The following is a 17,856-nucleotide window of genomic DNA, read 5'->3' as shown; positions in this document are numbered from 1 at the left end:
TTCTGTAATCACATTTGCCCAATTATTCTGAAACTCATTCAGTCATTTAGGTGTTGATTTGTTTATGAAGTCAGCAACTGACAGCTGTTTGGGTCTCATTAGGCTCTTTTCTTATGTAAATGTCCTTCATAAAAATGAAATTAATTTTCATTGGGTAACAAATGCTCAGTTCCTACACAGTGTAATTTCTCCGAACAGGTGTACCCAGTGGCTACTTCCATTTGACAATTATCCAATCAAGCACTTTCCAGAGTTAACATATCTGGGATAATTCAAGGACCATGCTTGCTTTAATGTACTCAATTTACTTTTGCATACATGTTTGAGTAAAAAAAAAAATGATTATTTGGTCAGGAAAATAACACTGCTTCAGACCAAACTGCCTCTTTCCCAGTGGAATGTTATTTGCAAAAACTTAAAATAAACATAATAAAAATCACCAGGAATGCTGAGGAGACTAAATACATTTAATCTTTATAGTAGAACCTTTAAGTGTTATAGACTCAGAAACAAAGCAATAACCAACTTAAAACTTTTTTCATGTAGCAATAATATTTAGATTAACTGTGAGTCAGGGGGAATACTAAAATACATTCTATACTGGGCTGTTTTTTTTTTTTTTTTAATAGTGTTTTCACCAACATCCAAAGAAGTCTGAAAGAAAATTGGAAAAACAGAATTACAGAGTGTATGTGTTTGGAGGCACATGGTAACAAGAATAAGTTTTTTTTTTTTTAATTTGAAAATAATATATTTTTACTTGGCATACAAAATGTTTCTCTAATGGCATCTTCATATGCATGCTATTACACTTTTCCCTCCATTACCCTCCTTTTCCCTTTTTCTCCACCTGGGTTGGTGCCCTCCTGCTCCAAATAGGTTCTATTCTATTTTCATGTTGTATATACATATATGTCTTACATCACACCACCTCTTTAATTCACCGTGAAATAAAGATTCTTAATTTGTTGACATTCCATGAAGACAGCTACTATGAGCCAGGCACCCTTAAGAATGTACAAAGTCATAGGGTCACTACATTTCCCGTCAATGTCCAATTAACACTGTGAAGATTAACCTTTTCTGACGATAAAGAACCATCAACTCAGTGACGTTACATTTTAGGCTGAGAAATGAGTGAAGGTATAATCTGAGTGCAGAATGATACACAAAGGTTATTTTATGACAGAAAAATACTTTTTGAATTAAAATTTGAATACTGCCTAAACTACTATAAATAAGAATGATGATTCAGGGCTGGAGAGATGGCTCAGTGGTTAAGAGCAACTGTTGCTCTTCCAGAGGACCTGGGTTTGATTTCCAGCACCCACTGTCAATAACTCCAGATTCAGGGGACTTTATGCCATCTTCTGGCCTCTGAGGGCACCAGGCACACAGGTGGCACAAAGACATACTACAAGAAAACACTCATACATGTAAAAAATAAAAAAGTGATAATTCAGAATGAGTCTACTGATAAAAAGACATCTCTACAACACACTAGCGACATTATCTTAAGGTTGTCATTTTGAAACTAAAATCACACATGTCGATGAGTAAAATTACTTGATGTTTTTCTTAATAATGAGAGAAATAAATTTAATTATGCAGCAACGGAGATTGAAAGCTCTCAGGAGTTTGCACTCAGAGTGATCAGAGTTTCAGTTGTTAGAGGTGTTGTTTTACAGATTATTTCATTGAAATACATGCTTGGAATGTCATTGAAATTAAATAAAAATCTTGATTACATTCCCAGCAGTAGACACAAAAGAGTAGAATATTAAAGAAAGCAAGAACTTATTATACAAGGCATCAATAGAGTATCTTGGAAATGGCTCACAGTGGGACATTAAAAAACCTGTGGAAATCAAATTGCAAGCATTTTATTCCAAGTGACATAATGACACAGGCTAAAAACAATCAAGGAGCCATTCTTACAGAGCGTAGTCACCGAGTTCTCAGAAGGAGTTGTAAAGCAACTCTAGGCTATCCATTTGCCTTTGTGAGGTGCCTAATTTGTGCATATAAAACGGTTGAAGAAAGATCTGTTTAGTCATTTTCTCTTCATAAAGTAGGCATTGAAGGCATACACCACAGAAAAAAATACAGCGCACGTCTTTCTTATGCCTTGCTTCTACACATATCCCAGAATCCTAGAATTCCAGGGTTGTGAGGAATCTTTAAGCTGAACTAAATAAAAACTAAATAAACCAATCGATAGGATTCTGCCTTGAGGCGGCGATGATAAAGAACATGTGGCTGGTGGTCTCTGGTGGAGCTGTACTGAGAATTCAAACCCAACTTCTAGTCCAAGGCCTTTTCTTTGGACAAGCTTATACTGACAAAAGGCTGTAAATATCATCCACAGCACTGAATGAAAAAAGATATTACAGTGGTTTGACTGAGCAGGCTAAGAAAAAAATGAAAAAATGAAAAAATGTAATCTCCGAAAAACAAAACAAAACAAGCAAACAAAAAAAAAGTATTGTGTTTTTTTCCTTCCCTCCTCTTAACTGTCCTTTCCTCCATGTGCCCTGCAGCCCTCTTTTTCCCGAGGGATGAGTTCTGTTGTGTTACTAGAATAAAGTGTGACTAGAAAAAGAATGTGTGTTAAGCTTTTGATATAAAAAGTTGGGCTTTGCAATGAGGAAAAAACAAATTTGCAATACAAACTACTTGGTTTCTAGATTCCTTGCATCATTTTGTCTTGAATGTCAAACAAAGAAGCGAGCTCATTGAGTTCCCCCACAAAAACAAGATTGTGGGGCAAGAACAGAGGCCAGACACAGCTGACGCCAGAGAAAACACATTTTCGTATTTCTCATTGGCTCCATTTTCGGAAAACTGGAGTATAGAAGAAATACTGGGCTTCTGAGTAGAGGGAAAACAGTCTTAGAAGTCTGCTGACCTTATCGTCACACCCAAGCTGTGCTAACACAGAGTAAGAACGGAAGGAGCAGCCACATGTATGGCATCATTTCTCACCAGGTTTTCTGGGGAAGAAGGACCGTGACTCTTCTCCATTGTGTGAATTCACTGGCGTGGTATATGCTGGCAGAGGTAAATTCCTGGCAACTTGGCATACTGGGAAGGCATTCCTGAAAGAGAGACAGAAGCCAAACTCAGCTTCCATTTGCCCACTGGAGATGTTTCGTCTCCCATTGCACAACAAAAGGAACTTAGAGAAAGCCGAAGCCATAATCTTAGCTGCTGTTTCTAGGGATCAAATTCCTTCTGTGAAGCTAAAAACATAGGAGAAGTAATCACAACTGAGATGTCATCATAGAATTAAACAGTTTTCAGTTCTTACCACAAACAGAAATGGATGGAGATTAATTTTGATCTATTAACATGAGCATTTATAAAATTTATTTTATGTGCTGTAATAGTTTGCATTCACTATACTGTCAGAATACTGGTATGTGTATGTGTGTGCTCTGTAAATTTATTCCAAATGTTACATTATAGTTCTTATTTGTTTGTTTCTGCAATCTCAGGAGGCACCACATTCCTTTTGTAGTCTACCAATGGTTAGAAAAAAAATAGATGGAAACATGCCACAGGGGAAGAAGAGACAGGTTTTCAGAGGAAGAGAGCCAGAGAACTAATAATCAAACACTATCCAAGAGTAACCAGTTCTGGGTTATGCTTACTATTTTATTTTTATTTCCAGTTGCTCTTTGGTATCTGATCCTAGTGGGGAGTGGTCTCTTTGTAATGTTTCTAACTTGATCTCAGTTCCAGGCTGTACACTGTTATTTCTTTTCAACTAAAGGAAAATGGTTCTAAATCATGAGCCTTAAGAAAACATACGTACTTCTTGGACAAGGTGCCACGTAAGGCCGTGGTTGGTTGAATACTCCAGCTTCACCTGGTTGTCCATGTGAGGGGTGTATTTCTGGCCACATCCCATCACCAGGCTGAACTGAATCATATAGGACGCTCCAATCTGCATGGATTGTGTCTCCACATAGCGCATGCTTGAGGCAAGCTTAGAATCTCCTGTGAAACTGAAAGAAACAAGGTGGAAATTGGACACTTCTACTGTGCCATGAGTCAGCGAGAGTCTGAGTTGTCACTCCAGAGGCCCACACAGCCGCATTTTACTTATTTAAACTTTGCAAAGTTGTAGTAAGTATAACAAGTTCAGTTTAAAACAAAGAAGACCTTTAAAACACGTTAACACGCACAGTTCTTCAGATGTATCTGAAACTGAGGACGCATATATTACTCTCATTAATCTTGGCAGCTGGGATCTATCTAAAATAAGCAATTCTACATTCAAAGATAATCTTATAAAAACATGGCGAATATTAAATGATTACCTCTATTACTAGTGGCCTCAGAGCCTAAATAGAGGAAGATGGAGAAGCTTAGGTTAAGTGGAATAAGCACCTGGTGGAATACCAGCTATATTTCAAATCCTGATGAAGTTGATACAAATACATTAAAAGGCATCATAGGATTAAGTTTTAATACTATCCACAAAATACTACATAAGGGCAACTGACTAGAATATTTGTGGTGGTGGAAAATTTGACGATTTATTATTTTTTTTTGTTTCACTTATTTTCAAAATATTTTTAATGCTCACGAATTCAGTATTGAAGATACTATCATACATTTTTAATCTTTGTGCCCAGAGTCAGTCAAATTCAAGTTCTGGTTGTCAAATCAGTACTCTATCTACAGGGGGAAGATGTCTGAAGGCAGACAAAAACATTACCAGTTTTTAGAAAAAAAAAAAAAAAAAAAAAAAAAAAAAAAGAATTCAAGGGATTTGTAATCTATCCAGGATTAAACTATGGACAGCCTTGCACTTTAGTGACATGGGTCAACGTCAGGCACCCTAATGTGGACTGTACTCAGATTACCCACCAGCGTATCTTCCGTTCTGAAGCAGGGCCAGAGCCACTCAGAAATCTTCTCTATAGTGACAGGCAGAGTAGATATATGTCGAAAGGAACTAGTGTAAAGCTCCGTGAAATATTTGATTCATTTACTGTACTTCATTAATTATCTTTTGTGGAATCCAAGAAACATGGAGCAACTACCGTGACTTGATCCCACTGGAGATTAAGATGCTATTTGGAAATGAGTGTGAGGAGAAATCACTTAGGGCAGAGTGTCTGTTACACAGCACGAGGCCCTGGGTTATGATCTCCAGCACCCACGTACAAAGCGAGGTGTGGTGTGGAGACAGGTAGATCTCAGGTTCACTGGCCAGCCACCGTAGCCTAGTCAGCGAGTGTAGGTCTCAGTGAGACTGTCCCAGAAATCAAAGTGGATGGCTTACGAGGAACGACACCCCAGGCGACCTGTCTTCCATACACATGCACACACGAACAGAAGAGAACACATCCATTTCCTCAATAGAGAATGAATAACAATTACTGTTTAACAGTTTTTAAACTAAGACTTCTCACTTGAATGATGAATGTGGAAAGTAAACAGAAAAGCCTCAATTTCCAGTCCAATAGAAGTCCTATTCCCTACTGCTGGCATTGTAAAGGTAGCTAAGGAATAGAAAATGCTACAGCTTGCTCGGCATTAATAATGGTGCTTATCATTTGTAGATTCTCAACCAAGTCCTAAGACTGGACTATGTACAGCACCCACATTCTCTTCTTTAGAGTCAAGCTGCCAGTAATGCTGTGTAGTGGGGACAATTATTTTTTTTTTTAAATGAATAAGGAAACAGGGTAAATGGTAGTAAATGGTAAAGTCTCAATGAGAAATCATTGCCGGACTCCAAAGCCCCACTTTTCAATTACTCTAAGATTGAGGGAAGCATTGCAATTTGAAATAAATTTTCTTATAACCATTGTATAAACCATGAGCTTTCCTTTATTAAACAGTGTTACTGTGACGTGAAAAATATAAACCATGACTTCTTTGCATGTCAGAGCACACAACATGCAATCCTGAAAGTGTAAAATACTTTACGTTCTTAGCAACACTGGCGCAATGAAAAACACACAGAACATAAGCAGTAACGAACTGCACAGATACAAACTTACCTGTGTCACTCCCATGATCTTTTAAGTGGCCATAAAAGTTTTCCAACTTTAAATACTTTTTTTTTTCTATGAGAATTAAGTGCTGTTTTTAGCCTTAGGAGCTGTTTTTGCATCATCATTTAGCATGGAGGTCATTAGGCAGACAACGTTTAATTGCTTTGTGTTTGAAAGGTACCCTAGGTCTCCTGGACATCTTGGGAAGAAATCCTATGTGAAACACCATACAGGACCCTGCGGGTCTACAGGTGACAGCCACTGAACCCTGACCCCTGCCATGGACAGTCCCACTTCCCGACCCCAGAGTTTCTGAAAACAGTTAAGATTATTTCTGAGAAGGTTCAGTGCCCTCATTCTAAGCAGAAACAGAAGAAAATTTACAAACATTCTCTGTGTTCCCCGCCCCTTTGTGCGGTTACGAAAGTAGAGATTCAAACCTGAGAGAGGTTTCAAAGTTGCTAAGACACCAAGGAAGGAGCAAGTTAAAGATTATCCTGGAGCATTAACAGCAAAACCCTTGCTAACACCTCCGGGTCGCAGCTGTTGCATGGGTGTCCTGGGTTGTTAGAGCAGATCTTTTCTGGGCTGGTGGCTGTAACTGTCAGCCCGTCTCCCTTCTCTCCCCACCTTTCACACTCAGTCACAGTGTGTGCACTGCTGAATCCTCACCAATCGGATGAAAGTGGAAGAGCACCTTTCAGGGATGGTCACACTGTGTGCACCCGTCTGTCCTCCCAGTTAGATGCAGGGTCAATTTGCTTATTTGGTTTTCAGGCTTTTTGTTCTGTTTTAATTGAAAGTACTTCTTTTTTTGCATGTGATATATTCTGATCACGGTTCCCCTCCCTTAACCCCTCCGGACATGGATGGAATTGGCTGCTATATCCTTTTGCCTATTCCTCCTGCGGACTTCCTGTCTTGCCTGGCAGCCCTCAGCTGGCGGAACCCATGTGGCCTTGCTGCAGATGGAGTCTTTCTGCAGACAGCGCCTCCAACTCTGGCGGCCTCCTTAACTGCTCCCCAGCCTGGGCCGTCTATTCCAAGGCTGCCTGTTATAAGTGACAAATCAGCTTCTACTTCTGTTTATGCTACAGTCGGTCAGTCTTGGTTTTGTTCTAACCTAGAACTGAATGCATTTCTGACTGACACACCTGCCTTGCTCCATGGTACGGCATATCTATCCTGATTCCTTCCTCTGAAACAAAAGAACAGGAGGAAAGTACGGATATCCATGCTTTAAACACCGGCCTTTCACAGCAAGAGTTCACATGATTGTTTCTGATTTAGGCAAGGTTAGCTGAAAACCAGCAGAACGGCACTGGGTCTGCTGCCCGATTCCCCCAGTGTCCTTATTCAGCTGCGGTTTGGGAAGAAGAGAATCTGATGGGCTGAGTCCTTCAATTTACAAAACTGCTCCTCTGTGCTGCATGCCAAAGTCAAGGCAAAAATGAACTGAATTGATTCTGTTGCAAGCATTATAATGTAGCAAATAGGCCACATCAGCATTTTTGGGGAGGAATTCTGGGGACAAAAATCCTCTGGGAATCAGGATGCTTAGCTTTATGTATGATGTCTGGCGAGGGTGTTTCAAAATAAAGAAACACCTTTTAAAAAGTGACTGCAAATACTCACAAGCTTTAATGAGCGACTGCGGATATCTCGTTCCATTAGACCGGGTTCTCTCTTTCCGCATTCCCAGGAAGACGTGTCCAGCAGACACACACCTTCATCTAACCTGAATCGCCACAGGTCAACACTGACTCTGTGGCGCAGCTCTTCTGCCTGGCCCTCTCTTCCTGTTGCAGATACTGGTCCTGTTTTCAGGATCAGATTGGAAACCTTTTCCCCAGGGGAGGAAGGGGCTCATACCTCGCTCACCTAAGCAGCCCCTAAAGATGCAGAACTGTGCCGGAATCCCATAAAAGCAACCTGTGTGGGACATTTGGGCTTCTAACGGCTAGATGACCTCATTTGACCTTTGAGTTGAAACCATCTGGGAACCTTACCTGGGAACAGGTGACAGTAGAGTTGTTCCCAGGGCTGATGAAAAGCTGGCAGAAGCATCACAGAGAGCCCTTCTGCTCTGAAGCCTTTTCCAGTGTCATGCTGTGTGTGAATGCGGTCTTTGAATGAGGGAACAGGAGGGCCTTACAAAACCATCCTTACTTAAATAATTAACCAACTCGGACAAGGTTTTGGTGACTTCTGAGTAAAGACACTTTGTTTATTTCCGGTGTCTTTTCCATCTCTGGGGGTGGGAGAGTCTTCTGTGCCTTCAGCCAGAGTAAGCAAATCCTCGCCAAGCAGCCGAGTCACCCAAGGACTGAGCCTCTTTGGACAATGTTTTATTTAGAAAATAAATATGGCTGAACTCTTATTACTGTACCACGGGGAAAGATGGCAGCATTATTTAAATTTCCTAGAATTTAGATAATATTCTGTATTTTTTTCCCTCAAAAGTTTCACAGGAAGGAATAGCTATGCAGAATTCTCTTGCCGAGGAATGACACAGCTCCATGTGTTCTTTTTTAAAATTCTTGTCAGTACAGTTTCAGCCTGCTGCAGGAGATGGGAGTTAACTCATCTTGGGTATCATCCTTTTGGTTCCATTCTGATCATCAGCAAAGGGATGTTTGTTCAATTTGACGGAAAACCTCATTGATATTATGGGGTTAAAGGTGGCATTTTATCTCAGACATCATTTCCACATTATTATAGCACAAAAGCAAATGAAACCTTATCACTGAGAGGCTGCAGTTCCACTGTGTAGAGATGTAGAGAGATACTGTTCATATCTTGACATACTTTTCTTAGACTTACACACACACACATGCACGGCAAGCTTTCTCCCTATAACACTATTAGGCAATAATGTAGATTTGCCTTTTCCTTTTGAGAATGATCTTATTATCATCTTCCTATGTTGAAAAAAAAAATACGGCGCGATGTGGTAACTGTCAGTGAAGACAGCCTGTCTCGCCGTGTGGGATTTTGGAGACATGCGTCCATTTTTCGCCATTATACGCAATGAGTTTATATCATGCATTTGTGCGGGTCTTTGTGACTTGTGCAGTTCATTGCCCGGGATAAGGTCCTAGAATTACGGCTCCTTCCTAAAGCACATGCGCGCTGTGAACACCGCCACGCCGTCGTCAGAGGAGTGCCACGAGCCGCATTTACCCAGAGCATGCGCAATGACTGGCGGGAACCACGCCGACACCTGCCATTACAGGCACTGGCAATTGTTTTCACTGTAGCCACGTCACGTCTGTAGTCTCCTTATCTGCAGTTTTTGTCTGTTGAGATTGCCTCTGATCCCAGTCCAGAATGGGTTTCTACAAATGCCCAATGACCACTTGAAAGGGACATGCTTTTTTTTTTTTTTAATTGTAAAGCATAATCTTCAAAAATTTTTATCTGTGCATTATCCCTTTATATTTACCTAGGTCCTCATCTATATTTGTTTGTGCCTTTGATTAGCTGAGTATGAAAGCAAAGCACTGATTTTGATTTACTGATTCAGTAAACCACACTGAACCGTGGAAATTGTAATTTTCCTTAGTAGTTCTGACAAGTCTTGCATTACAGCCACCTCTCTGTGGCCTGCAGTGTGTGGCAGCCTTTCTGTCTTCATCTTCCCATGCTCCCTCCTCCTCTAGGGAGGCCAAGGTAAGGGCTGCAAAGGTTCTGCTCTCTCCTCTCTGATCAACATGCCTCTCCCTACACCACTTCCTTGTTCGTGTTTAAGACTCCAGAAGTGGCACGGTATTTTCTGCTATGTTGCTCATACCAGTGGGTGTTAAACACATTGGCTGAAGACGCCATATTCTGATGATTAACTGGTTTGTAAACACTTCCAGTTTCTTCTCTACAGTCTCTCACAGCCAGTTTCTCAAATGGGCTTGTTATCTAAGCAGGATTATTTCTGAATATTATATTTATTTCTGACATTAAAAAAAAAGCTGATTTCTCCTGAGTGAGGTATCCCAAAAGCAGAAAGACACACATGGTATATACTCACTTATATAGACCTATAAGATAGGATAAATATACTGAAATCTATACACCTAAAGAAGATAAATAAGAAAGAGGACCTGAGGTAAGATGATCAATCCTGACTTAGAAAGACAAATGGGATGGACATTGGATGTAGAAGAAAACAAGTAACAGGACAGGAGCCTACCACAGAGGGCCTTTGAAAGACTCTACCTAGAAGTGTACCAAAGCAGATACTGAGACTCATAACCAAACATTCAGCAGAGTGCAGGAAATCATATGAAAGAAGGGGGAGTTAGTATGACCTGGAGAGGACAGGAGCTCCACAAGGACCAAATATATCAGGGAACAGGGGTCTTTTATGAGACTGTTTCTCCAATCAAGGGCCATGCATGGATATAACCTAGAACCCCTGCTCGGATATAGCCCATGGTAGCTCAGTATCCAAGTGGGTTCTCTAGTAAGGGGAACAGGGACTATTTCTGACATGAACTCAATGTCCCCCCTGCCCCCCAAGGTAGGAACAGCCTTGCTAGGCCACAGAAGAGGACATTGCAGCCAGTCCTGAAGAGACCTCATAAACTAGGGTCAGATGGAAGGGGAGGAGGACCTCCCCTATCAGTGGACTTGAAGGGAGGAGATGAGGGAGGGATGGTGGGATTGGGAGGGAATGAGGGGGGGTACAGCTGGGATACAAAGTAAATAACCTGTAATTAATATAAAAAATAAAAATTATTATTTAAAAAAAGCTGATTTCATTAGAACAAACTTGGAATTTTTTCACAGAATGCATTGTGACACATATTTATTCAATGTGCTGTTTGAGAAGTCTTTGTGGGTTCCTAAATGGCTAACTCCCCCTCCTTGTTTGTCTAGTTGAGATTTCAGAGTTGTGTTGGCAATTAAAGCTATTTTGGAGTGCATGTGTTCTCAGCACCTGTTTCAGGCTGTTTTTAGGTGTTTTGTCCTGGCCACCTGCTTTTCTTTACTTATCTTTATTCCAAAATGAAGTGAAGGAAGTTTCTATTCTTTGGTTTCCTCTTTTCTAAGTTCATTCTCTCAGTGTAGACATTTCTATATAGTTCTAGAAGTCAGGAATAATATCTTATGCTAGATACACTCTTTGGTCAATTAAAAGCATAGCTCAAGCCACTTGGGTGCTATTTACTGAGCTTTTATAGAGAAGGAGCTCTCTTAAAAAAAACTGAGCATGAAATGTAGCACTCTCATATATTTTTGGTTGCGAGCCTTGCCTTTAGTGGCTGAGTCATTTCAATGGGCAGCTCGGCCTTTATGTGGGTCTCCTAGTAAGGGGAGCGAGCAGGGTCTGTCTCAAATATGGATTCTGTTGCCTGTTATCACTCTGTTGTTGTTATCACTTCCCCCTGGCAGGGGTGCCTCACCAGGCCACAGGGGAAGAAGATGTGCTCAATCCTAATGGGACTTGATGTTCTGGGTGGGTTGATGGGAGAGATGCCCTTTTCTGAGAAGTAGGAGAGGGGGGATAAGTAGAAGAGGGATGGAGGGTGGGATCAGGAAGAGAGGGGGAAGAGGGCTACAGTTAGGATGTAAGATTAATAAATAACTTAATTAATGAATTAAAAACTTAGCAGTCACCCCCTACCCAAGAAGGATGAGATAACTTCAGATTACAGAAGATAGAAGGATAGAAGATAGAAGATAGAAGATAGAAAAAGAGGCTGTCACTGTAAACAGTGCCTATGCTCAAATGAATGCTTTCTAGCCAGGCAGATATCGGAGGACATACAGACAAATTTTTAAAGTTACAAATGCTTGTTGGTATAAAATAGTTTTGAAGACCCTGGTCAAGTTTTAGCCTGTGAGGCTTGTTTTCTGAAGGAAATGTTCAGCAGTTGGAGTAAAGTGTGGACATAAATGTACTCTTTTGGGTAACAGGTTGTGTCCTCAGAGAGAGATGTCCGATGGATGGAGGGTAGGTAGATTCTCACAACCCCCAATGAACTTGCTTGCCTTTGTGTGTATGAGTGTGTGAGTGTGTGCATGGCATACGTGTATGAATGTGTATATATGAGTGTGTATATGAGTGTATGTGTGTGTGTCTAAAACAGTTGCCAAAGGCCCCTTTCAACTGCTGCCTTTGTCTCTGCCACTTTTGATGAATGAAGGTGATCAAGAACCTTCGCTTATTTCCAGCATCTCCAGCTTCTGCCCATGACTCTAATTCATCTCCAGCTCCTGGCTACCTGGAAGCTTCTGACTATTACGTCCATAGCATCTCAGAGCCAATTTACATAGACATTAACTTGCTGGATCCACATTTAATCCTTTATCACCGCTGTTCTGTCAACACGATTTCCCAGTTCCTTTCTTGTTTTCTTGCACTTCACTTCAGAAGGAAATGTACTGGCCTGATAGCCCTCTGTGAGGGTACAACATGAAGGAGAGACTACCCAAAAGAGCAATGAAGCAATTCCCTTTTCTCTAACTGTGTCTGGCCACATGCACCGTTCAAACATTCAAACTCTTTTATGAGCGATTCAGATTTAATTGTGGCAACATCACAGCAGATGTAGGACATCTCTCGATAAAGTACTGCAAGTTGCAGAATATCTTCAGGTTTACTTTCACAACTTTGCCTTTAAATATCTTTGGCTACAGGTAATTTAGTGGGCAGTTGGCTGTAAATTCTCATCAAATTCAGCAATCTGTCCTCCAATCTTATTTTCAACATCACAAAATTTTATGAATATCAGGTTTAGCAGTTAATGAAGTTGGCATAGCGCTGTGTTTATAGACATTTCATTTTTGCAATTTTCTTGCCCTGGTTTAGGGGTTATACACATTTTGCCAGCTCTTGGGTTTTCTCCAGACTTGGATAAAGCTTGGTGGTCTGGCATTGGGCCAAAATTAGGCCATGGAGAGACGCTGATGGAGGAAAGAGCTTGGACTGCTGAAGAAGCAGGGGACTGAGTAAAAGGCTGTGAGCAGAGCTGGAGGCGGCAGAGCCTGTCCAGCAAGATGATGGAAGGTCTACCAACGGATGCTGTGAACCACTGTGCGTCGAGAGGAATTGTATCACTTACTTACTTTCCATTTCAACATGCCAGGCATAACCACAGAGCCGATCCATCAAACGTAAATCTCTCTTCCTGTTAATCTGGTCAGTTTTTAACTTTGATTGGAAATTGATTCTTTAGATTCTTAGTACAAAGGAAGATATTTAGGACAATCTCAGTTTGGAGAAATAAATAATTTAAAAAAAAAATCAGTCCCCTGAATAGGACCTGAAGCTTGAGAAACAGCCATCATATCTATTCTGCCATCGTGTCCTCCAAAATAGATCAAGGAATTCCTTTGTCCACGGCCACCAGTATACTGCAGCACATGCAGGTGGCACTGTTAGTCCCCTAGAAGAACCCCCACTGCCTCTCCTGTCGCCTCAGACAAGCACTTTCCACCCATAGCCACAATACTTTTAAACGTCTAAGTGAGATCATGATACACATCTGTTTCAAACGAGGACAAACCCCAGTATTTCACATTGCTCTCTAGGGCCACTACATGGTCAAGCTCTTTGCTTGTCCCACAGTCTTTCTTTGTGAGTCCCTTTGCCTCCTCATTTTTGTTCCAGATTCTTATCGCGGTCTCCTGCACTACTCTGGGCTCCAATGTCCCCCAGAGGTTTCTCCTTACAGTTTTTCTAAATCACCCCGCTCTCTTTTCCTGGGACCTGGAACCCCACTCCCTGCCCTCCTCAGCCTCATCATCACCTAGGACAGTCTTATGGATGGTACTTGCTCACCATAGCCATTTCCCCTAGAACATAAGCTGTGCAAGCAAAGGGCTTCTCTATTGATCTTCATCATTAATACCTGCTGCTACACTTTCTGTCTTATCAGTGCTGTGATACCATCAATAAACAGTTCCGTGTATAAAATTAGTCTGTCAATAAATGAAAAACTTTGTGAAACGAAATCCTCATAGTGGAGAATCCTAATAAATAGGCTACGGTTTAGGGAATCACCTATAAATCTGTTAGGGTCATACTCAATTATATTAGCAATTTTTAGAGGCACTAAAACTTTTAGGTACCGAGAACATTCTTCATCGCTGTTGGGAATAACAGGAAGCGGCTTTCGGCGTGCTCACCTCCTCTGCCAGTTAAGATTTCTAGACTATCATTTCCCACGAAGCGGTTGTCCAACTGGGCTACCCGGTGCTCACGGGAAAGCTGAGCTTCAAAGGGTGCTCTCTCATACCATCACATCCTCCAATACCAATGCACGCCCAGCACTGCCCGCCTCCCCCTTGCAAACTCTTGTTAATCCAGCTTCATTTTAGTTCCTTTCTCTTCTTTCAGTTTCTTTTTCACTTTAGTGTCAAGCTTTAAAAAATTTCTCTTTCTAAAATATAGACCTAGCATGACAAGAGCTCACGATTTACTTAGATAAAGAAAAAGAAAGTTTCAATTACTCATAAATAACGGCAGTCACAATGATGAATGAGTGAACTTGGATCTCTAATGCCTATAAAGTACGTGGGTGTCTCTTTCAACAATTCTGTAGGTCGCAGATACTCTTAATTCTTCTTTTCATTAAATCTACTTTTGTTCATGTGCCATTAATGATCCACAAATGACAGCTTTTCTTATCTCATGTTAAGTTTTACTTTAATTATTAGCAGTCACAGAAATCTCTCTATCTTTGTACTGCAAGTGCACTATTTTAAGTTACAATGAGATCACTCTAGGGTTTACCTACCCGCTTACCACTCTTGCCTCAAATCTTCTCTAATTACATATTTGGCATTGCTAGGAGTAAGCCTCCAGTGATAGAAATAATTGATATGAAAACACTGACGGCAATATGTATGGCCAGTCACCTTTCTGTTGTAGACCTCTCCCATTTTGGATCAAATCTAATTTATATAAGCAAATTGTACTTAATAAATTTACCTTGATCTTCTTAAAGATATGCTTGTTCACATTATCTCAGCAAAATTATGCCTATTAATCTTTGAAATTCACGAATGCTTCTCACACTATGGACCCGAGCACAGCAGTACAGACAGATTTCCTCCATTTAGTCAGACAGTGATGAGAGCAGATGTGGGAGGGACTGTCCATCCGTGGTCTCACCTCATCTTCACCACCACCATGCAAGCATACATTATCACTCCCATTTTGCAGTCGAAAAGCGAAGGCTCAGAAGAACAAAGTACATTTCTGAATTCCTGCTGTTACTGTTTTGATGTGGGGATTATGTTTGGTGATCATCTAGAAAGTTCAGCAGGATGAACACACTTTGTGTGCGCACATGGGTGATGTCACTCTATGCTTGATTCCTAACTCCCCATTCAGGATTCCTTTTGGAATGAGGTCAGGTGACAGGGTAGTGGCTGGGGTCAGGATGCGGGTTAGAGAGGTCATTAGGCTATGGACATACCGGAAGGCAGACAAGGTGAGATGGGGAGACAGAAGTCGGAAATGTCTGTTTTTACATTATCTCATGATAAATTTGCTTATTTCTAATTTTCATGACTTGCTTCAGTGCAACCTTCTTACAGCCATGCTCAGTCAAAATGGGTGTCTCAAAATTCCTCATTGGTTAAAGTCTTCCTGCTTTGGGTTTCTAAAGCTCCAAACAGCAGTATCAGAAGCTGAACTCTTGTGTAACCTCAAAGCTTCTATTTCTATTATACCACAGCTGTTCAAAAACAATCTGCTACGCCAGCCGCTCAGTCACACATGCCAACCCTAAAGCTACATGGCAGCAATGCCTTTGTACCCGAGGTATCTGACCAGCTCATTTGAGAGGACAAAGGGATGCTATATCCTTTGATGTCATCACTAATTGCATCACTAATTGTGTTAATCAGGTCAACTGTTGGTAAAACCCAGCTAATTCCAATGTGACCCTAAGATATGTATATTGCGTGAGGTAACCCAGACCCAGAAAGACAAATGCTATGTGGACTCTCCCATCTGTGGCTCCTGGCTCCAAGCTTCACATGTGAATATATAACATGGAATAACCATAAAAAACAGTCAAGTATAAAGAGACCATAGGTGGGGGTGCCTGAGGAGGGGAAGAGCAGGTTGCAGGTGATAGAAAATGGAAAATGGGGAAACAGGGAGGAAGGAAGGACATCAGTACAGAAGAAGACGGGACAGGGACAAATAGCAGCATCAAGGCCGTTTGGTAAAGCCTCAAGGACTCGTATTTATTCTGCATTTATTTAAAATTATTCAGTGTGTATGTGTACAGTATTCCCCATAAGAACCAGTCTAACAGAAACTACATCGTCATGAACCCGCCTCTCTTCAAAAGGTTGGTCGGGGTAGTTCATGAAGCTCCTCAAACTACACTGATTATCTATGAGGCCTTGGCTGTTTCTCACGGGTTAAGGGTGTGACCCATTGCTGAAGACACCACACAGTACACAAGCTGCAAAAGGACGGAAGCAATTAAATAGTTCTGCCCAGCTTCAACACCTAGGAACCACAAAAATTACCAACATGGCAAGATATGCATAAAAGTGCAGTAAGTGGCATTGACATGTCAGTGGCAATCATCAGTTGTCCAACTGGACTTAGGACACACTCAACAGGAGGGAACTCGCGCCTGGCACTAGAAATCTAGTCAGCTTCTAGAGGCTAGTGAGGTCATGACCTTAGAAAAAAAATCACTACTGCCACCTTGCTAGACCCGTGAAATTCCTTACTATACTCTAATCCTAAATCTTCTCCTTAGGCCCACAGATGAGTCTAACAAACACTCCCATCACAGAAGCCTCGATGGCAACTGGGAACCATCCCTGAAAACCTCAGCGTGCACAATGCAGAGATCAACCGATTGTGGGCAGCCAGCGCCAACAGATGTGTGTACACTGCAGTTTCTGCATCTGCAGTCCAGAGACCCTCATGGAAGATGGACAGAATGATTTAAGAGCTAGAATACTAGGAAGCCTTCTGCAAAACAGCCTCTCTTAGGAGTTAATGGAAATGCCGATGCAGAAAGGGGGAAATTTCATGGCGTCTCTCCTAAACAAACAACAACAGAACTGCAGGCAACAAACCGTGACTCCTGGGATGAGAATCAACCTCGCCTTTATTGGCTGTCCAATGTGGAGTGGTCAGCCTTGAAACTGTATACATGCCAACAGCAAAAGTGGACGAAGTAGTTTGTATCCATGTATTTGTACATATATGTATGCATGTAACAATAATAATCAAAGATAAAAGAGGCTATCAACTTCAAGTGGGTCATGGGAATGGTTTGAGAGAGTGTAGCTTGAAGGGGCTGGAAGGAAGAGAGGGAAGGGTGAAAGTGATGTGATTCTATTTCAATTAAAATATTTTTTAAAAAAGATATGCACAGATTTTAGTAGGTTTCTCCTATATTATACGTCTAATATCCACTTATGAGTGAGTATATACCCTGTGTGTCTTTCTGCTTCTCAAATACCTCACTCAGGATGATATTTTCCAGTTGCTACCATTTACCTGCAAATTTCATGATTTCCTCATTTTTTATTGCTGAGTAGTATTCCATTGTGTAGATGTACCATAATTTCTGTATCCATTCCTCAGTTGAGGGGTATCTGGATTTTTTTCCAGGTTCTGGATATTACAAATAAAGCTGCTACAAACATGGTTGAGCAAATGTCCTTATTGTGTACTTGAGCATCTATTGGATATATGCCTAGGAATGGTATAGCTGGATCTTGAGGAAGCACTAATCAAGAAGGAGGACTCTGGCTAAAATGCTCAATCCCCATTCAGAAAGGCAGAGAGGATGGACATCAAAAGAAGGAGAAAACAGGGAACAGGACAAGAGCCTGCCACAGAGGGCCTCTGAAA

At 41.2% G+C, this 17,856-nt stretch overlaps 1 protein-coding gene across 5 annotated transcripts in view; it reads right to left on the bottom strand.

Moving 5' to 3' along the window:
* The window catches only part of Reln (reelin), a 439,480-nt gene that overhangs the window by 113,566 nt on the left and 308,058 nt on the right, over positions 1-17,856 (bottom strand). For all 5 annotated transcript variants that reach the window (XM_060373778.1, XM_060373779.1, XM_060373782.1 and 2 more), the window contains exons 21-22: positions 3,818-4,010; positions 2,986-3,098 (exon numbers count right to left, since the gene is read on the bottom strand). In XM_060373778.1, coding sequence (XP_060229761.1) covers positions 2,986-3,098; positions 3,818-4,010 — 306 coding nt within the window. The remainder of the gene's footprint in view (positions 1-2,985; positions 3,099-3,817; positions 4,011-17,856) is intronic.

Source organism: Meriones unguiculatus, chromosome 21 (genome assembly GCF_030254825.1).
Source record: "Meriones unguiculatus strain TT.TT164.6M chromosome 21, Bangor_MerUng_6.1, whole genome shotgun sequence".
NCBI lineage: Eukaryota > Metazoa > Chordata > Mammalia > Rodentia > Muridae > Meriones > Meriones unguiculatus.
This window is presented reverse-complemented; position numbering and strand designations above follow the sequence as displayed.